Source organism: Saccoglossus kowalevskii, chromosome 22, assembly GCF_978046115.1.
Source record: "Saccoglossus kowalevskii chromosome 22, keSacKowa6.1, whole genome shotgun sequence".
In the NCBI taxonomy this organism is placed as follows: Eukaryota; Metazoa; Hemichordata; class Enteropneusta; family Harrimaniidae; genus Saccoglossus; species Saccoglossus kowalevskii.
This window is the reverse complement of record NC_140662.1, coordinates 28,421,175-28,440,857: the sequence shown is the minus strand read 5'-3', so window position 1 is coordinate 28,440,857 and position 19,683 is coordinate 28,421,175. Positions and strand designations below refer to the sequence as shown.

General features: G+C 33.9%; 1 protein-coding gene across 1 annotated transcript in view; it reads right to left on the bottom strand.

Annotated features, from left to right (window-relative positions):
- Positions 1–546: 546 nt before the first annotated feature.
- LOC100366713 (endoplasmic reticulum resident protein 44-like) overlaps positions 547–19,683 on the bottom strand; it is a 43,851-nt gene continuing 24,714 nt past the window's right edge. Inside the window, exons 3-10 of the mRNA XM_002736433.4 lie at positions 14,655–14,770; positions 13,908–14,095; positions 7,531–7,646; positions 7,162–7,219; positions 6,700–6,816; positions 5,632–5,743; positions 4,988–5,129; positions 547–4,036 (exon numbers count right to left, since the gene is read on the bottom strand). Coding sequence (XP_002736479.2) covers positions 3,799–4,036; positions 4,988–5,129; positions 5,632–5,743; positions 6,700–6,816; positions 7,162–7,219; positions 7,531–7,646; positions 13,908–14,095; positions 14,655–14,770 — 1,087 coding nt within the window. The 3' untranslated portion in view covers positions 547–3,798. The remainder of the gene's footprint in view (positions 4,037–4,987; positions 5,130–5,631; positions 5,744–6,699; positions 6,817–7,161; positions 7,220–7,530; positions 7,647–13,907; positions 14,096–14,654; positions 14,771–19,683) is intronic.

Sequence of the window (19,683 nt, the reverse complement as noted above, 5' to 3'; positions counted from 1 at the left end):
TGGATGCATGTGACTATGAATATCACAGTAGTGACTGTGTGTAGTATTTATGTCAATAGTGTACAAGCTGAGATTTTTACGGATAAAAGTAAAAAACACGAACCGAGGAAAGGGACGCACTAATAATCTTGAATAATTAACTACTTTCAATCAAGGTCACGTGACGTTGGACCGCTGAAACAGGATGCATCATAGGCTATGCAAGTGATTAACAACACTCATTAGCATAGCCACACCTCCAGTTCACACTTGCCCGGGGCAAGTGAATTGGGCCTTTAAAGCGAGAGGGTCATCACCTGCGCACATGTAAGAATAGAGTTCCAAGCGGTAACACACTAAAAACACAAAGGCTCATAGGTAGACGCTTGATTGTAAACACAAATGATTATATATATTCCTGCAAGAACCGGATGCAGGTAGTACATATATGCAAATATCTAACAATTTATTTTCATACCGAGACCAAGCACTGCCCCCTCCAAGTTACTTACCAGAGGAGCCGCAGTTTTGCTTCGGCTAGGGATTGGAACATATTTCAAACAATACTTTGGTTTAAATGTAAAAGGTTTTAATCTGATAATTAGCAGATAAATTTACATTACGCATCAAATTATTTGCCATTGATAGCAAAAAAAATGCTAGGATTATGATTAAATAATCTTTGTTATTGTAAATAAAGAATTTATACAGAGAAAACTTTTCAGTCATAGTACTCCCGCCAAGGTCACACACAAGATAATGCATATTAGCATTAATCCAAGTGAAACACGAGTAATATTCAGGAAACACTTTATACAATATAACTATCGTATAAATCAATAAATCATAGTAATTTGTATCATTGACAAACACATAAGTGCTACTAATTCAATGAAAGCTTGATATGGGTGTTCTACTGAAAAGAAACAATGTACATTAACACACCATCTTACCATTGGTGCCATTTGAATAGAGACAAGAGTATTAAAACAGAAAAGTGGGGTAATTAAAATAAATGAAAGCAAAGCTTTTGAAAAACCTATGAATTATATTGTAGATAAATGTCTTTACAGCAGGTAGTGTGCTGGTCTTGTCACAATTCGAAACTTGACATATTATATTAGCTGAACCACCATGTCAAACTTAAATAGTCCAAATATAAGGTTTATTTGCACTACGGAGTCGTGCTGGTATCCTTTGAAACACGGTAGGTGAAATAATCTATGAAGTATAGTTCCATTCCATAAGATACATGTATCCTTGTGTACAAGTAAGTTTTAATATATATATATACATTATTGGAAAAAGTGAAAGTGAAACCCAGGAAAAAAAATTTAACCTGCAAGTCAACAGGTGTAAAATATCAGGTTGAAAGCTTGGTACAAATGTTTAAAGACCTTTGAGAATATCATTAAGTTTTAAGTGTTTTATTAATGCTGAATCAATTGCGTACATCCATACCACTGCAAGTGAGGAAACTCTGCTATACTAAATCTGACCTGACAGGCCATATGAACACAGTTACCAACAATTCTATACCATATTTGCGATATTAGAAGCACATAAGCTAACATACATATCATAGGTGTGTTTTTAGCCAAAATAACTTGTATTTTAACATACAGTACTCAATGAACGTAATTTACGTTTGAGTGTGCTTTTAATAGAGCAAATACAGTAATATTTGAAATGCTTGAGCAGTGATGAAACACAAAGAGGATATACAATTAATGCATAACTGCAGGTGAATGACCCACAACATGGTAGGTATGAACACAGTACATGAGAAAACAATGACATCAGCAAGACTTGTGTTTAAAATGATTTCGTCAACATTGGCTAGTTTCAAGTAAACAATGTTGTCCACTTGTTGCATGGAAAACCAATTTAAAAAACAATGTGAAGCAATGACTAGCACTTTAATTCAAATGCTGAAATCAACACGATGGTACTCACTAGACTAGAAATCTTACATCGCCATTCAAAGGTTAGAGGTAAATCATGTGATTGATTATAGCCAATGGTAATGCATCAAATTCAATGAACCACCAATCATCTTAGATTAAATTTGTCAATACCAGATATACACATAATGTACAATAAACTTGCTGCAGAAGAAACTACAAATAATGAATATTCTCACTCAGGGCTGAAAAAGGCTGCCTAGGTACAAGACAAGTCTTAAATGACTACCTAGGCCAACTGAGAATGGCACCTGATATATTGATAACAATATTACAATAACAATCATTTGAATGTTGGGTTTAAACCATAATTACAAAATATCTTTTCATAAATCACCAAATATTGCTATACCTACCAACTATTTTATGTTTACTTATTAGAAGTGCAAACGCTCAGGCAAGTGACAAAGGTATGGTTAAAATATAAAATATTCAAATTTTAATGATCCTGTATACAATACCAGAAAATACAATAGTTGTGTTATATGTGCTTCTTTTAGAAATGCACTTCTAATGAAGTAGATGTGATATATGGAATTAATCCATTATAATTTATAATTATCGGTAATGTTAGTAATATTGGGGTGGGGGGGTGGGGTGGGGTGTGGGTGGCTGGATACAAGGCTTGATGGCAGTTGGCAGGTACACAAATGCAATACATCGCTGATAATGATATCAAAATATTTGCACCAGTAATTGTTTTTTTTTTATAAAAGACTCAATCCCTTTTCTAAATACTAATATATTTAAAATCTTGAAAAACTTGAATTGCTTCGGCTACCTTAAGAAATCTATTCACATCTTTTTTTTTTTTTTGGAAACCTACAAAAAAATCATTCAAAGGTCTTTTATTGTGTATACATAAATAAAGAAAGGAAAGTATATTCAACCATACAGACAAGGCATGAGTTGAAAAATCACCCAGTTTCAAGATAAAATTGTCTTAGTACTGTAGAATACTTTATTTTCACTTGGAATTAATTTTTGCTATTTTCGCTGAAGGGATGATTCTGTGAAAATAAAATCCAGCGAATATACTTTTTTTTCCTATATTTCACATTAAACTCATCAACAATCAGCGAAAATAAATTCCAGCGCAAATAAAGTATTCCACAGTATATAGAAATAATATGGGGAAAATTGGTATATTGGCCTTTGATGTCTCTGTGAATTTCAAGCTTTGTACAAAACTTGTACAACAGCTTCTACACACTACTTCCATTTATTACTGATAAGTAAACAGTAGAATGAAGTGAACACCTGGAAAGGCCACAATAGTTGTTGTTTACAGATCAGACATGCTGCATTAGCGATTGTCTTGAAAGACCAAATTAGTTAATTATCATAAATCAGAAGAATCGACCATCCTACCCTGTATGATAAATTTTGAGGATCATTTCACAGACCCGTGACTTTATTAGCACACCTAGGGTGTGTTCAGAAGCACAAAATCTTTTTAAACCTTCTCACATTTTTTTTATGCTGGTAAGTCACCTCATTAGCATTACTAGCGAGCGCCAGTAAAAACTGGATCATTTGAAAAGAAGATTATTGGGCACTTCCAAATACTCTACCCTTATACATTTGTATTACCCCAGGTATACCAGTACAGATGACCATGATTAAACCTTATCTAGTCAAGTCAATGTAAAATTACATAGGACTGGCAGGATTAGGGTTAATACATGTACTTGTACTACGACAGAGAACGCAAAGAGACTACCGGTAGTAACCTTTGTAATTACAGCATTTCTCAATACTTCAAGGTTATGCAAGTCACAGTAATTTTCAAAAGAAAAGAAAATAGAGCAGTTGAATTATCTTGTTCTCTTTAATTTGACACTGCCATGAATCTTTACAATTCATCCCTGAGTATAGTGTAGCGATTTTCACTTGGCTTGAGCTTTACAAACGAACTTTCTGGCGGCACTGAAGGTTCTTCCTTCTTTACTTCTTTAGTGGTGGTCTTATCAGGAAGGCCCACTCCTCCTTGTATGACAGGAGACTTAGTCGGGTCCGGACCATGATGAAATTCTCGATGAAGTTTTCCAGAATGCAAATCAGCAATAAACTGTTTTAACTTGCCAGATACGCTACAAGAAATGGTTTAATCATTAAACGATAAGCAAGACTAACATATCAGGTGGTAGTCTGCTGTCTCTGTTGGTTAGGTAATCAAGACCTTACAGGCAAATGAGACAACAAACAAAATTTCACATGAATCTGAGGTTCTGCCTTTTTACTTGATTGATTTGAAAACTGGCCATCCCAAAACATCTGAAGCAGAATTGTGTCATAGTACACTTCTTAAGCTGTGGAAATGTTCAGTAATTCAGAGATATGTTCAGCTGGCACCACCCAGCATTCTGATTGGTTAATAACCAAGTTGACCTAATAACAGTTTCAATGAATGTTCCCCTTTTTCAAAAATTAAATGCATGTATGCCTAAGAAATAGTTGATGAAATGTTAAAATATTTTTGGGACAAACATGGCAACCAGTTGATAGAATCAAAAAACAAATCAATCATAGCATTATGTCCTGCTTTTGTGTCAACTTTAAAATGGTGTGGGCATGTCAGAAATTATGTTGGAATGGACAGATGGACAGACTGACAGAATTCAAGTCACTGTTTTGGATTACATCAAATTTGTTTAAAAATCGAAAATACTGTAAAACATGTCTTTTTCACGAGCATGTCAAATTTAGTGAGAGAACTGATTCGCTAATTCAAGATGTCGCTAATGACTTTATTATAAATTCAAAATGGCCAAGGTTTGGGGGATTTGTATACAGTAATCCGGAACATAAAAATATGGGGCGCTTCCTCATAACAGTTTTTCTTTGTTTTTATGGAGGTGATAACTGCGCATTTGTTTTGGCACCCGACAGACATGTATTGTGAAAACAGGAAATAACAATGACAGATTCGCTAAATCAACATTTCGCTATTACATCATTTTACAGTTGCTTTTTCAACATGTTTTACAGTAATTCCATGTGAAAATAACATTTAGAGTGATGTAGAAATACTGAATACATACCCAAGCTGTGTGATGTCTGGAAACAGGTACATATGTTTAAAACTGTCAATTGATAATAAAGGAAGGTCTTTCACTGTTTTACCGAGATGATGTAGCGGGTGAGTGAACTTTGACCCATCAGCTGTCAAGAAATTGACGCTACCTGCAGAAATAAACCATCTGTTAGTTCCAGTTCACATTCAATAGTTGTTAGAAATTTGATTTGATCAGAATATAGATGCTAATAATAACAATAATATTTAGACATAGAAATTCCAAACAAACTGCAGTTGAGTCAAAGCACAATGCAAAATTTGATATGCTGAAAGAGCTGGTCTCTGATTGGTCTGACTGTAAGGCGCAAGTATTGAGTAGCCAATCAAGCACAATTTTGAAAGTAACTTTGCATTAAATAAAAAACTGTGCCAAGTTATTTTCTATGACTGGATTTTTTAAAACTATTAAAATGGCGACCAGAGTGGGTTAAAACTTTCAGTGGGAAATCCTCAATTTGTACGAGTTCTTTTTCATTTATTTGAAGAAACTATTCGATTAGTGCAATGTAAAAATAATAGTGATTTGGCATTTCCTCTAATTACTTGCATGAATCTTTAAAAGCTTTCATAGTTCCACCAAATGACCAAACATGAACAAAGAAATCATACCTTTCTCATGTATAAGCTCCCTTGCCACAACCTGGTTGAAAGTTTGTATTATCTCAACATCATCCGGTTTGTGGAATAAAATAACAAATGGTAAGCCTTCCTCAGTCAATTCCTGAAAACATAGAAATAAATATTTTAACCTTGTTTTTACCACAAATTCATATAAAAATATGGGCTCAGCAAATCTCATTGTTTGATGCTTAGTATTATTTCATTACTACATGTATGTGCAAAAAATGTTGTACATACTTTGTTATGTTTGCACTGTTATTTTTCATTTAATGAATGTTTAATGAAGATATAAAGTTTGCTGTGCACACATTTCAATTATTCATGGCCCCTTGTACAACTGTTTATGACCAACTGTTGCAAAATATCTAACTCTTTGAAGCCAACATTTTTCCTGATAAAATAATGATTTTACACCAAATAGACTAATTTCCTATAGTTTACATGTCAAAATTGTGGAAGAATGTAAAAAAAAATATTATATTTCATGAAAAGTGCCAAAAATTTGACTAATTAGTTGTTAGGTTCCCTTTTTACAATCACTACATTTATCCATTACAACACAACTTGATGTACATTATGTCAAGAAAGAATTACTAGATTGCCAGGATGTCATATTTGCTCTATCAGAAGTACCGGGTACATCTAAAGAAGAATCAATTGTCTACCAGATCATTATATATAATTAACGGTATATATAATTGATTATGGCCATAAACACACCTCTGTCATGCACTACGAAGTGGAGCAAATACAGCATCTGCTTTTTTTTGGCCTTTTCAAGACTTTAACAAAAATCCTTATATTTTAGATATGAGAGCCATTTTGTTATTTTTTCCTTGAAAATTAAAATAATGATTTTTTTACTGCAAAAGTACATGACACTACAGGTACATGTAAAGCCAGAGGGTAAAATTCAAAGAAACCTGGCAATAAGTTTTAATGAAATGAAAGTTGAGTACAGATAATGCTTGAGTACTGCTACTGGTACAGAGAGGAAAGAAAGATCTTTTTCTGAACACTAGAGGGCACTATGATAGGTTAAAAAATTCAACTTACCTCCCCATTTTCAAACGTAATTTCCCTGACTAAGGGAACACACTTGTCATATGACCAGGTAAGAAGCAAGTCAAAATTGGTAAGTGAACCAAGATACAACATATCTTGGTCTTTTGTCTGAAATAAATGCAAACATTTTGGAAAAATCAGTAGATCATTTGTAGAATACTTGATCTTCACTTGGAATTAATTTTCGCTATTTTCGCTGAAGGAATGAATCAGTGAATATAAAATCCAGCGAATATAACTTTTTTCCTATATTTTACATTCAACTTGTCAAAAATTAGTGAAAATAAATTCCATACAAAACACCAAAAAAGTCTATTCAGCAAAAATTAATTCCAGCTAAAATAAAGTATTTTACAGTATTATATATATGGTAAGTAGTTTTACTTTAAATTTGTATTAAACAAAGAAAAAGTTTATTTAGAGCCCTATAACGACAATATTGATTGTACTTACTCTAGGTGGCCTGAACATAATATTATTACCAGCTGTCATCTCAGGACGAAATGCATCACTGAAAAACATGGAATAACATGGCCACAACATTTTAGAATTATAATAGATATGTGTACTTTAACCCTAATATTTTCAGGTCCATGTAATTTCACATTGAGACACATTTTAAACAAAACTTCCTTTCAAACTTGGGTAATTTTGTCAAAAACCACATTCACAAAATATTCTCCTTGAATCATTCAATCAAGAAACCTCTTGATGTAAATTTGATATAATATGTTTATAGACTATTCTCAATGACATGATAATTGATATCATAAATAAGTATAAAATCCTTTAAAATAACAAGTATACACGAGATAGACTTACCCAATACCAGCATAGAAAACACAATCATCTCGAAGTGAGCTGGCAACTTTTTTGAATGTCACATAATCAGCTGAAGTTTCAGAGTTGAAAAAAGCAATAACATTTCTTTTCTTTTCCTGGAAAACAAAACAAAACAGCTTACATTTATAAAACAAAAAACGGGTTATATAAATGAAAATATCTTACTAAATCAAGATCACACAATTGTGAGCAGTGTTCATAGTGACTAGGGTGTATGATGAACTCATCAAAACAGGGAAACTTGGTACTAATACAAATTATTATTGCCAAAAATATTAATATATTGCTCATTTTGCAAGAAAACTCCCTGTGAGGAACTTGTGCATTTATTCTGGCATGGCGTTTGAATAGAATATGTGATGTCATCAACACTTGTGCTCGGTTATAATCTCTTGCCAAATATGCTACTGGTAATTTCCCCCAGAAAGGATTTGTACAGTACTAACTACTATATCCTTGCTTGCTGTTTATAACCTCTAACAAGAACAGCAGCAGCATAAACTGAGCAAGTATATAACCACAACAACCACATTTGCTTTCATGAGAACATAGAAAGCCATGGTAAATATGCATAGCAAACCAACATGTTGAATATCACATTCTTGTGTGTTGATGTGGCATTGACCAAATACCGGTAATTTAAGCAACGAGATAAATTGTTCCCAAGATGTCATGTGCCTTCAATAGTCATGAAAATGGAACCAACAAAATTTTACACTGCCTCTAGTTTTTGATACATTTTTTTTAAAGTTTTCCAACAATAAATATTGAAAAGAGCTGACTATAAATAGAACTATTGTGTGGATGCATTCTCGCCGCCAGAGTTTATTTCCGCTTCGAGACTCAATGAAATGTGTAGGCTTGCCGTAAAAAGGCCGAGGCGAGGCCGTGGTGTACGACGATGTGTGGATGGTGTCTGAAGTTGAACTTGTGCTCGAAGGTTAAAAGAAAATTTTGCAGAAAAAAAAAAAGAGATAGATCCATTGTCACACAGACAGCACATGAAAAGAACTATTTTATTCGTACCAGCGGAAAGGTTGGCTACCTGGAGCTTCAACAAGCAATTGTCATACAAGCAGCCACTAGCAATAAGCAAAAGGTGTCTGATATAGTGGTGATCTGTTTTCTTTGATATTGTATATTAAATTTTATCAAAATTCAAAGGCGATTGATGCATACCATTATATCTAGTTTTGTACAAAAATTAAACAAAATTGGGCAGAGACTGAAAAATAGTAAATCATATTCTGGTGAATGAAAATGGCTGCCGGTCAGAAGGGATAGACCTCTGAACAAAATCATGTCAACCAGGGATGAATCAATCATGTCTGTCAAAGCAAAGTACTGACAAAACACAGAATTAAAATCTATTTAAAATTCATACTTTTATTAATATGGATACAGAATGTGCATAGAAAATGGAAAATAACTCCAGGGTAACAATTGATCGCAGAAATTGTCAATATTCATTGGTTTCTATGGTGATAGTATTCCATCACATCAAGAGATTTTGCACAATGACAAAAGCCCTACCATATTATTAACATAAATCCAGATTTCAGATTTCTAGAGTGAACCAACTTGTAAGCCAGAAAATCTCCATATATACATACAGCTATTTACAATTTCAAAGGGCATCAACAAGACATTTAGGTAGAGGTGGGTGACATCTAGACAACAGTAGACTTTAGAAGTTTCATTGAATTTCTTAGCACTGTTTGATCATTCTTTAATACTGGTATTATTTTAAATTTTCAAAAGTAATATTTAATTTATCAAGATATTTTCTTTTTTAACTCGAAACACCATAATGCAAATGCCATGTACACCGTCATGGTTGGACTCCCATTGTCTTGAATAGTGCCATACATGGTTATGTGGTGAACTAAAACAAGACGTACATATAGAAACACTCTAAACAAAGTCTACAGATTTATGTCCATACTATAGAAAAAGCAACAATGCTGTAAATAATAGATACTTTAACAATATGAACAATTAATACCATATGGCCTGCTGAATGTATCATTCAATAATGAAAAATAAATCAATACAAGTGTGTGTGTCTGATTCTCAAGCATAGTGGCTACTACATAAATTAAATCTAAATAAATCAACAAAATAATTTATCACTATATAATTCAAATGTATATTAAATATTTTTACATTTAATAATAGTTACAAATTGTAACTAGGGCACTGCTAATCCTAAGCCACCCACCATGGCAACTAACATTTAGAAATGGCTACAAAAAATTACATCACTTTTGCCATGGCTAAATGTGTGACTGATGACTGATAGCAAAATAGGTGTTTACACGGTTGAATTTATTTGAACTGATCAGAAACCAGATGGCAAATTTCAAGTACGTCCTATTTTTTTAAAAATCTGATTTTGCAGTTTACATGATGTGATTCATCAGGACAGATTAGTATGATCATGTAAAATATTGTTAAGGCCAAGGAAAATTTATTTTTGATAACCCTACCTACACACATTTGAGATAAAAATCCAACTTTTTTTTATGTAAATGAGGCCAGTTTTATTTTATTTTTATGCATATTGTTCTACCCACAACATTTTATTTTGTTCATTCACTTCCTTTGATATAGTAGATAATCAAAACATAACTTTTGGAAATCCACTAAAATGACTACAGGTATCTGCTACTAGTGGTCATTCTTTCTTAACCCTTAACATGCTTCAATTTATCTGACCATAACGTTCCCCCCACTGCATTCTTTTCAAAAAAAATAAGACAGTCACTGTGGATTCAATAATCGTAACTTTTTTATTTGCCTTGCAAAAGTCAATAATGTGATATGTAAACATATCTAGAAAAAACAATCTTTCATAATATTGTATTGTTATGACCACTTATAGATTTTGTAGTATACATTTTGGGTATAAAAACAACAGTTTTAGTAAAATTTAAATAAAAATATTATTCTTCTATTATTTAATATTTATAAGTCAGATGGCTATCATTTATCTGAGGAATTTGTTGATATTCTGAAAGTATGCATTTAGAAAAAAAAATTCGGACCATATATACACAAATTAGCATATCATTTGCATATCATTTAGCACCAATGAATGACATTTTATAAAAAAGACTACCTAAATAAGTCGTTAGAGTGAATGAAATAACCAACACTTGGATTTGCAGTTTGTGATCATCAAACAGTTGCCACTCCTTATTGATGTAATTTACACAAATTTGGGACTTTATTTTGATGTAATAATGATTGTTTTTGGTAAAAAAAAAATTAAGACAGAAATTATGTAAATGTCCACGAAAAAAAACTCATGGAAGTAAAATATATAAAATATTGAACAGAACTGTAAATATATTATATGAAGAATGTGATATTTTGATAACAAAAATTGCATTGTAATAAATAAATTTGCATATCATTAGCATACCCATTAGCACCAACAACAGCTGTTTGATGAAAAACACATTTGAATGCAAGAGCTGCAAGCATTTAATACATCGCAATTTAGGGGGAAAATCTCCATTTTGTTTACGAAAGCTGTGAAAAGCATTCACGGATAATTATTTATTTACAATTGCAACTAGATCAATTTATTTGTAGTAGTTGCTTGTGTTTTCAAATATGTGTATATATAATAAACAAGCTAATGAGCTTCAGCATGCAGTAGTGAAAATTAGAGAATTGCAGGTAAGTCAAGACAAAATTTCCAAATAGAAATTATTCATTAACAATTCAGACCACAGATGCACACAATACTAAGTGAGTAACGAATTAGGTATCAAAATGGAAATCTGTTGGATCAACTGCATCAAAGTGACGTCTGCTGTGATAAATCTCAAAGCATGGGTATGTACATAAGGCAACTTCACACTTGCGGCACCACACGCGACTCTCTTGTGGACGCTTGCCATCTTGATGCTTTTTGTAGTAGGCTCTGTGAACTACACACTGGCGAGTTGGGTTTTGTTTTTTACTACCAGGGAAAGCAGGGATCGTCTTAGTGGCTGACCAACTGATCTTCGCCCTTTCGGTGCTGGGATGGGTGCAGTGGTTGCACTAGAAACAAGATCATGAACAATGGATAAACAAAATTTAGCGCGAGTTAGCTTCTTGGCACTGAACTTCCTGTGAAGGATGTAGGCATTAGTGACAAGAAGAGCTATCATGTGGAAAAAAAGCTTGATATACCACTTTGAACGTCGGCGATGCATTGTGTACGATCTGATCATCTGGTCTGAAAGATCCACACCTCCCATATTTTTGTTGTAATCAACAACACACAAAGGCTTCACAATTGGCTCTTCGGATCCCCTGGATAGGCCAACAAATTTCCAAATTGGCATGTGTACTGATGACAACATAGTGACATCACGCTTGTCTTTCCATTTCATCGCCAAGACTCCATTTCTCTGACGATAAATGACTTCACCTTGTCGCAATGGCAATTTCAGGGCTGCAGGCATTTCTTTTCTATTAATTCTAGCTGTACCAACTAACATTGTATCTTCAGCTTTTAGATGGTCAATAAGCGTAGGACTGGTGTAGTAATTGTCCGTGTACAGTTTGTATCCCTTGTTCAGCAAACTACCTTTTCTCATCAGCCCCATTACTACATTGAAAGTATGGCCTTCATTTTCACTTTCTATTGTATCGGGGTTAGGGGTGTCATTTTTTCCAATATATATATCAAAAACAGAAGTGTACCCACTTGATGATTCTGACACCATGTATGATTTCAAACCAAAACGATCTGGTTTACTTGGAATGTACTGCCTGAAGTGAATATTCCCTCTCCATGGCACCATTCCTTCATCAAGACTGATACACTGCTCACACGTATAAACTTCCGACAAACGGCGTGTTATGGTGTCATACAGAGGTCGGATTTTGAAAAGAGGGTCATATCCGGCTTCACCACGAACGACGTAGGCAGCATTATCATTGAAGTGCAGAAATTTTAAAATGAGCTCGAATCTATCCCTTGGCATCATGCTACGATAAAAAGGCGTCGAAATTATCGGATTTAGGCTCCAATAATCATCAAGATCCTTCTTATGGAGCATCGACATAGCGATTGTCATGGCAAGAAAAATCTTCATCTCGTCTATGTTTACATTCTTCCACTTCCGGAGTCTGGAGTGCGGTTCCAAGTTTTCATCGTTGCCTGCAAGATGACCATTTGCGTAAGCATTTGTCTGCTCAACAATGCAGATAATGTCCTCATCTTTAAGAAATAACTTGACAAAATCTAATGCGGTTGCGTTTTCCGGCAATTGAACATTGAGTCCCGGAACACCGGTGAACGGCGGTACCAAAATGTCGTCGCCACTTGCTTTCGATGACCAACCAAGACGAGTATCGTCGGCAACTTCCACTCCAGAATTTTGAATCTCCCACTCGGTATCATCATTCGGAATATCACCAAAATCGATCTCTTCCGCAGTAAAACCTTCAAATTCGTATTCAGAATCAGAATCTGCAAATATTTCGTCCCATACAGCTTGTATTTCAGGGTCATTGAAATGCAAATTTGGCGTCGCCATTTTGATTGCGTTGCTAGTCAAACATTCAAAGTTAGCGGTCGAGCTATGGAATTTGTACATGCAATTTGCATATTAGGCGGGGAATCCCTGGTTGAGGCAAGAATAACACACACATATACACAGGTCAAAGTTTATTTCATACGTTTTTCGGCTTTATTGATGATGTACTCCACATATACGTCATTCAAAGCAACGCAATTTCTCAGAGGGTCGTTTACGATTATTCTCGTACTTCGCTGTGGGATTCAGACGCGCTATTACGAGTATTCTTGTACATCGCGTCTTAAGGGTTAATCTTAAGTTTGTAATAAATGTACATGTATAATTGTGATAGAAATAACCTTTCAAATAAAATACCCTATCTGGTGTTTTTCTTGCTGTGTAAATTTAAAAAGGGAACCTTATCAAGTTTGTTGCGTTTTTTGACTAACATATGGTGTCATCAAAACATAAACCATGATAAAATTACATTTGCTTTCTGCACTTTTCAGCATTGGAAATAACAAAACAATAACATAAATTTTAAGAATTTTATTTTCAAACTAGATCCTATTCAAAAAAAAATCGAAGAAAGACTTTGTGTTAGGAAGAGTATAAAAACTTTGCTGGCAATGCAGCAATCAGTAATGAGGTCAAATAATGGCAAATGGATGAGTTTAGTAACGCCAGTGAGAGAGTTTTGAGTATATAAAGAATGCACTTGACCCACACTGCTATGCAAATGAACGCAGTTTTGAGTTCGCTTTGTGTGTATGTGTAATTTACATTTGTCCACAGATTAATTTTTTGTAGTGAAATACTAACAGTACTTACATTAATTTTGGTGGTTATATCAGATAGCTCAGATAATCTGTTGATAGGATCCTTTACTTGATTTCTAATATACGTCTGAAACGCATCACGTGACCTTTGACCCCTGTATTCACGTTTAGCTACACGACCATTACGAAATAGCTTCAAGGTAGGGTATTTTGATATGTGATATTTTGCAGCAATTTCACCTGCAGGAAAAACAAACAGAAAATAATTATACTTAATATACCATTCTTGTGCACATTTGTAATATAAAAAAATAATACAAATAATCAAATTGTTTGCCTGCCAATTGTTTTCCTCACAACGTCACCTCTACTTTGGCCTCCGTCGGTCAATATCACAACGTCACCACTACTATGGCCTCCGTCGGTCAATATTGACCATGGTAAAATCCTAATTGACATCAGCCCTACAGTGTTGACTGTGGCTAAACATTCCTAAACGAGAATGACAGTCTTGCATATCAGTGCTAAGAGTGTTAAAAGTTGATTGATTGGTCAATGTAATGTAATCACTCCAGATTTGGAATTCGCATTTCCTAATATGGTAGGATGAAAATACCCCGTAAAATACTGCAAAATTACGGCATGAACCCTGCAAGATACTACAACATAGGCACATTTTTAACCATGGCTTTCCTGTGGTAACCATTAAGTACTGCAATGAGATCGGGGCTTCACGATAATGAATTAATGTAAGTTCATAGTTAAGACAGACACATAGAGTAAATGTAAATATGATTACCATTAGTATCACAATCCAACTCAGCAAACAAGACTTCACCGGGCTGTGGGAATTCTTTTCTGAGAACTTCAGCTGCATCACCAAAGACTGGTTTTAACATCTGACTAAAACGACACCTGCAACACAAAAAGATGCATGTTATGATGTATACAATGATTTCATTATCCACCATGAAATTTCCATCTTTATATTGATTAGTGCCTATAGCATTTCATTATAGGTTACTAGCAACAATACAGTACAATTTATTGCCCATAGCATATGGAGTACAATTTATTGCCCATAGCATATGGAGTACAATTTATTGCCCATAGCATATAGAGTACAATTTATTGCCCATAGCATATAGAGTACAATTTATTGCCCATAGCATATAGAGTACAATTTATTGCCCATAGCATATAGAGTACAATTTATTGCCCATAGCATATAGAGTACAATTTATTGCCCATAGCATATGGAGTACAATTTATTGCCCATAGCATATAGAGTACAATTTATTGCCCATAGCATATGGAGTACAATTTATTGCCCATAGCGTATGGAGTACAATTTATTGCCCATAGCATATAGAGTACAATTTATTGCCCATAGCATATGGAGTACAATTTATATGCCCATAGCATATAGAGTACAATTTATTGCCCATAGCATATGGAGTACAATTTATTGCCCATAGCATATAGAGTACAATTTATTGCCCATAGCATATAGAGTACAATTTATTGCCCATAGCATATAGAGTACAATTTATTGCCCATAGCGTATGGAGTACAATTTATTGCCCATAGCATATAGAGTACAATTTATTGCCCATAGCATATAGAGTACAATTTATTGCCCATAGCATATGGAGTACAATTTATTGCCCATAGCATATAGAGTACAATTTATTGCCCATAGCATATACAAATGTAGAGTACAATTTATTGCCCATAGCGTATGGAGTACAATTTATTGGCCATAGCATATAGAGTACAATTTATTGCCCATAGCATATAGAGTACAATTTATTGCCCATAGCATATAGAGTACAATTTATTGCCCATAGCATATAGAGTACAATTTATTGCCCATAGCATATAGAGTACAATTTATTGCCCATAGCATATAGAGTACAATTTATTGCCCATAGCATATAGAGTACAATTTATTGCCCATAGCATATGGAGTACAATTTATTGCCCATAGCATATGGAGTACAATTTATTGCCCATAGCATATAGAGTACAATTTATTGCCCATAGCATATAGAGTACAATTTATTGCCCATAGCATATAGAGTACAATTTATTGCCCATAGCATATAGAGTACAATTTATTGCCCATAGCATATACAAATGTAGAGTACAATTTATTGCCCATAGCATATAGAGTACAATTTATTGCCCATAGCATATAGAGTACAATTTATTGCCCATAGCATATGGAGTACAATTTATTGCCCATAGCATATGGAGTACAATTTATTGCCCATAGCATATAGAGTACAATTTATTGGCCATAGCATATAGAGTACAATTTATTGGCCATAGCATATAGAGTACAATTTATTGGCCATAGCATATAGAGTACAATTTATTGGCCATAGCATATAGAGTACAATTTATTGGCCATAGCATATAGAGTACAATTTATTGCCCATAGCATATAGAGTACATTTTATTGGCCATAGCGTATGGAGTACAATTTATTGGCCATAGCATATAGAGTACAATTTATTGCCCATAGCATATAGAGTACAATTTATTGGCCATAGCATATAGAGTACAATTTATTGCCCATAGCATATAGAGTACAATTTATTGCCCATAGCATATAGAGTACAATTTATTGCCCATAGCATATAGAGTACAATTTATTGCCCATAGCATATGGAGTACAATTTATTGCCCATAGCATATAGAGTACAATTTATTGCCCATAGCATATAGAGTACAATTTATTGCCCATTGTGTATGGAGTACAATTTATTGCCCATAGCATATAGAGTACAATTTATTGCCCATAGCATATAGAGTACAATTTATTGCCCATAGCATATAGAGTACAATTTATTGCCCATAGCATATAGAGTACAATTTACTGCCCATAGCATATAGAGTACAATTTATTACCCATTGTGTATGGAGTACAATTTATTGCCCATAGCATATAGAGTACAATTTATTGCCCATAGCATATAGAGTACAATTTATTGGCCATAGCATATGGAGTACAATTTATTGGCCATAGCATATGGAGTACAAGTTATTGCCCATAGCGTATGGAGTACAATTTATTGGCCATAGCATATAGAGTACAATTTATTGCCCATAGCGTATAGAGTACAATTTATTGGCCATAGCATATAGAGTACAATTTATTGCCCATAGCATATAGAGTACAATTTATTGCCCATTGTGTATGGAGTACAATTTATTGGCCATAGCATATAGAGTACAATTTATTGCCCATAGCATATAGAGTACAATTTATTGCCCATTGTGTATGGAGTACAATTTATTGCCCATAGCATATAGAGTACAATTTATTGCCCATAGCATATAGAGTACAATTTATTGCCCATAGCATATAGAGTACAATTTATTGCCCATAGCATATAGAGTACAATTTATTGCCCATAGCATATAGAGTACAATTTATTGCCCATAGCGTATGGAGTACAATTTATTGCCCATAGCATATAGAGTACAATTTATTGCCCATAGCATATAGAGTACAATTTATTGCCCATAGCATATAGAGTACAATTTATTGCCCATAGCATATAGAGTACAATTTATTGCCCATAGCGTATAGAGTACAATTTATTGCCCATAGCATATAGAGTACAATTTATTGCCCATAGCATATAGAGTACAATTTATTGCCCATAGCATATGGAGTACAATTTATTGCCCATAGCGTATGGAGTACAATTTATTGCCCATAGCATATAGAGTACAATTTATTGCCCATAGCATATAGAGTACAATTTATTGCCCATAGCATATAGAGTACAATTTATTGGCCATAGCATATAGAGTACAATTTATTGCCCATAGCATATAGAGTACAATTTATTGCCCATAGCATATAGAGTACAATTTATTGCCCATAGCATATAGAGTACAATTTATTGCCCATAGCATATAGAGTACAATTTATTGCCCATAGCGTATGGAGTACAATTTATTGGCCATAGCATATAGAGTACAATTTATTGCCCATAGCATATAGAGTACAATTTATTGCCCATAGCATATAGAGTACAATTTATTGCCCATTGTGTATGGAGTACAATTTATTGCCCATAGCATATAGAGTACAATTTATTGGCCATAGCATATAGAGTACAATTTATTGCCCATAGCATATAGAGTACAATTTATTGCCCATAGCACATAGAGTACAATTTATTGCCCATAGCATATGGAGTACAATTTATTGCCCATAGCATATAGAGTACAATTTATTGCCCATTGTGTATGGAGTACAATTTATTGCCCATAGCATATAGAGTACAATTTATTGCCCATAGCATATGGAGTACAATTTATTGCCCATAGCATATAGAGTACAATTTATTGCCCATAGCATATAGAGTACAATTTATTGCCCATAGCATATAGAGTACAATTTATTGCCCATAGCATATAGAGTACAATTTATTGCCCATAGCGTATGGAGTACAATTTATTGCCCATAGCATATAGAGTACAATTTATTGGCCATAGCATATAGAGTACAATTTATTGCCCATAGCATATAGAGTACAATTTATTGCCCATAGCGTATGGAGTACAATTTATTGGCCATAGCATATAGAGTACAATTTATTGGCCATAGCATATAGAGTACAATTTATTGCCCATAGCATATAGAGTACAATTTATTGCCCATAGCATATAGAGTACAATTTATTGCCCATAGCATATAGAGTACAATTTATTGGCCATAGCATATGGAGTACAATTTATTGCCCATAGCGTATGGAGTACAATTTATTGGCCATAGCGTATGGAGTACAATTTATTGGCCATAGCATATAGAGTACAATTTATTGCCCATAGCGTATAGAGTACAATTTATTGGCCATAGCATATAGAGTACAATTTATTGGCCATAGCATATAGAGAACAATTTATTGCCCATAGCATATAGAGTACAATTTATTGCCCATTGTGTATGGAGTACAATTTATTGGCCATAGCATATAGAGTACAATTTATTGGCCATAGCATATAGAGTACAATTTATTGCCCATTGTGTATGGAGTACAATTTATTGCCCATAGCATATAGAGTACAATTTATTGGCCATAGCATATAGAGTACAATTTATTGGCCATAGCATATAGAGTACAATTTATTGGCCATAGCATATAGAGTACAATTTATTGGCCATAGCATATAGAGTACAATTTATTGGCCATAGCATATAGAGTACAATTTATTGCCCATAGCATATAGAGTACAATTTATTGGCCATAGCGTATGGAGTACAATTTATTGGCCATAGCATATAGAGTACAATTTATTGCCCATAGCATATAGAGTACAATTTATTGGCCATAGCATATAGAGTACAATTTATTGCCCATAGCATATAGAGTACAATTTATTGCCCATAGCATATAGAGTACAATTTATTGCCCATAGCATATAGAGTACAATTTATTGCCCATAGCATATGGAGTACAATTTATTGCCCATAGCATATAGAGTACAATTTATTGCCCATAGCATATAGAGTACAATTTATTGCCCATTGTGTATGGAGTACAATTTATTGCCCATTGTGTATGGAGTACAATTTATTGCCCATAGCATATAGAGTACAATTTATTGCCCATAGCATATAGAGTACAATTTATTGCCCATAGCATATAGAGTACAATTTATTGCCCATAGCATATAGAGTACAATTTATTACCCATTGTGTATGGAGTACAATTTATTGCCCATAGCATATAGAGTACAATTTATTGCCCATAGCATATAGAGTACAATTTATTGGCCATAGCATATGGAGTACAATTTATTGC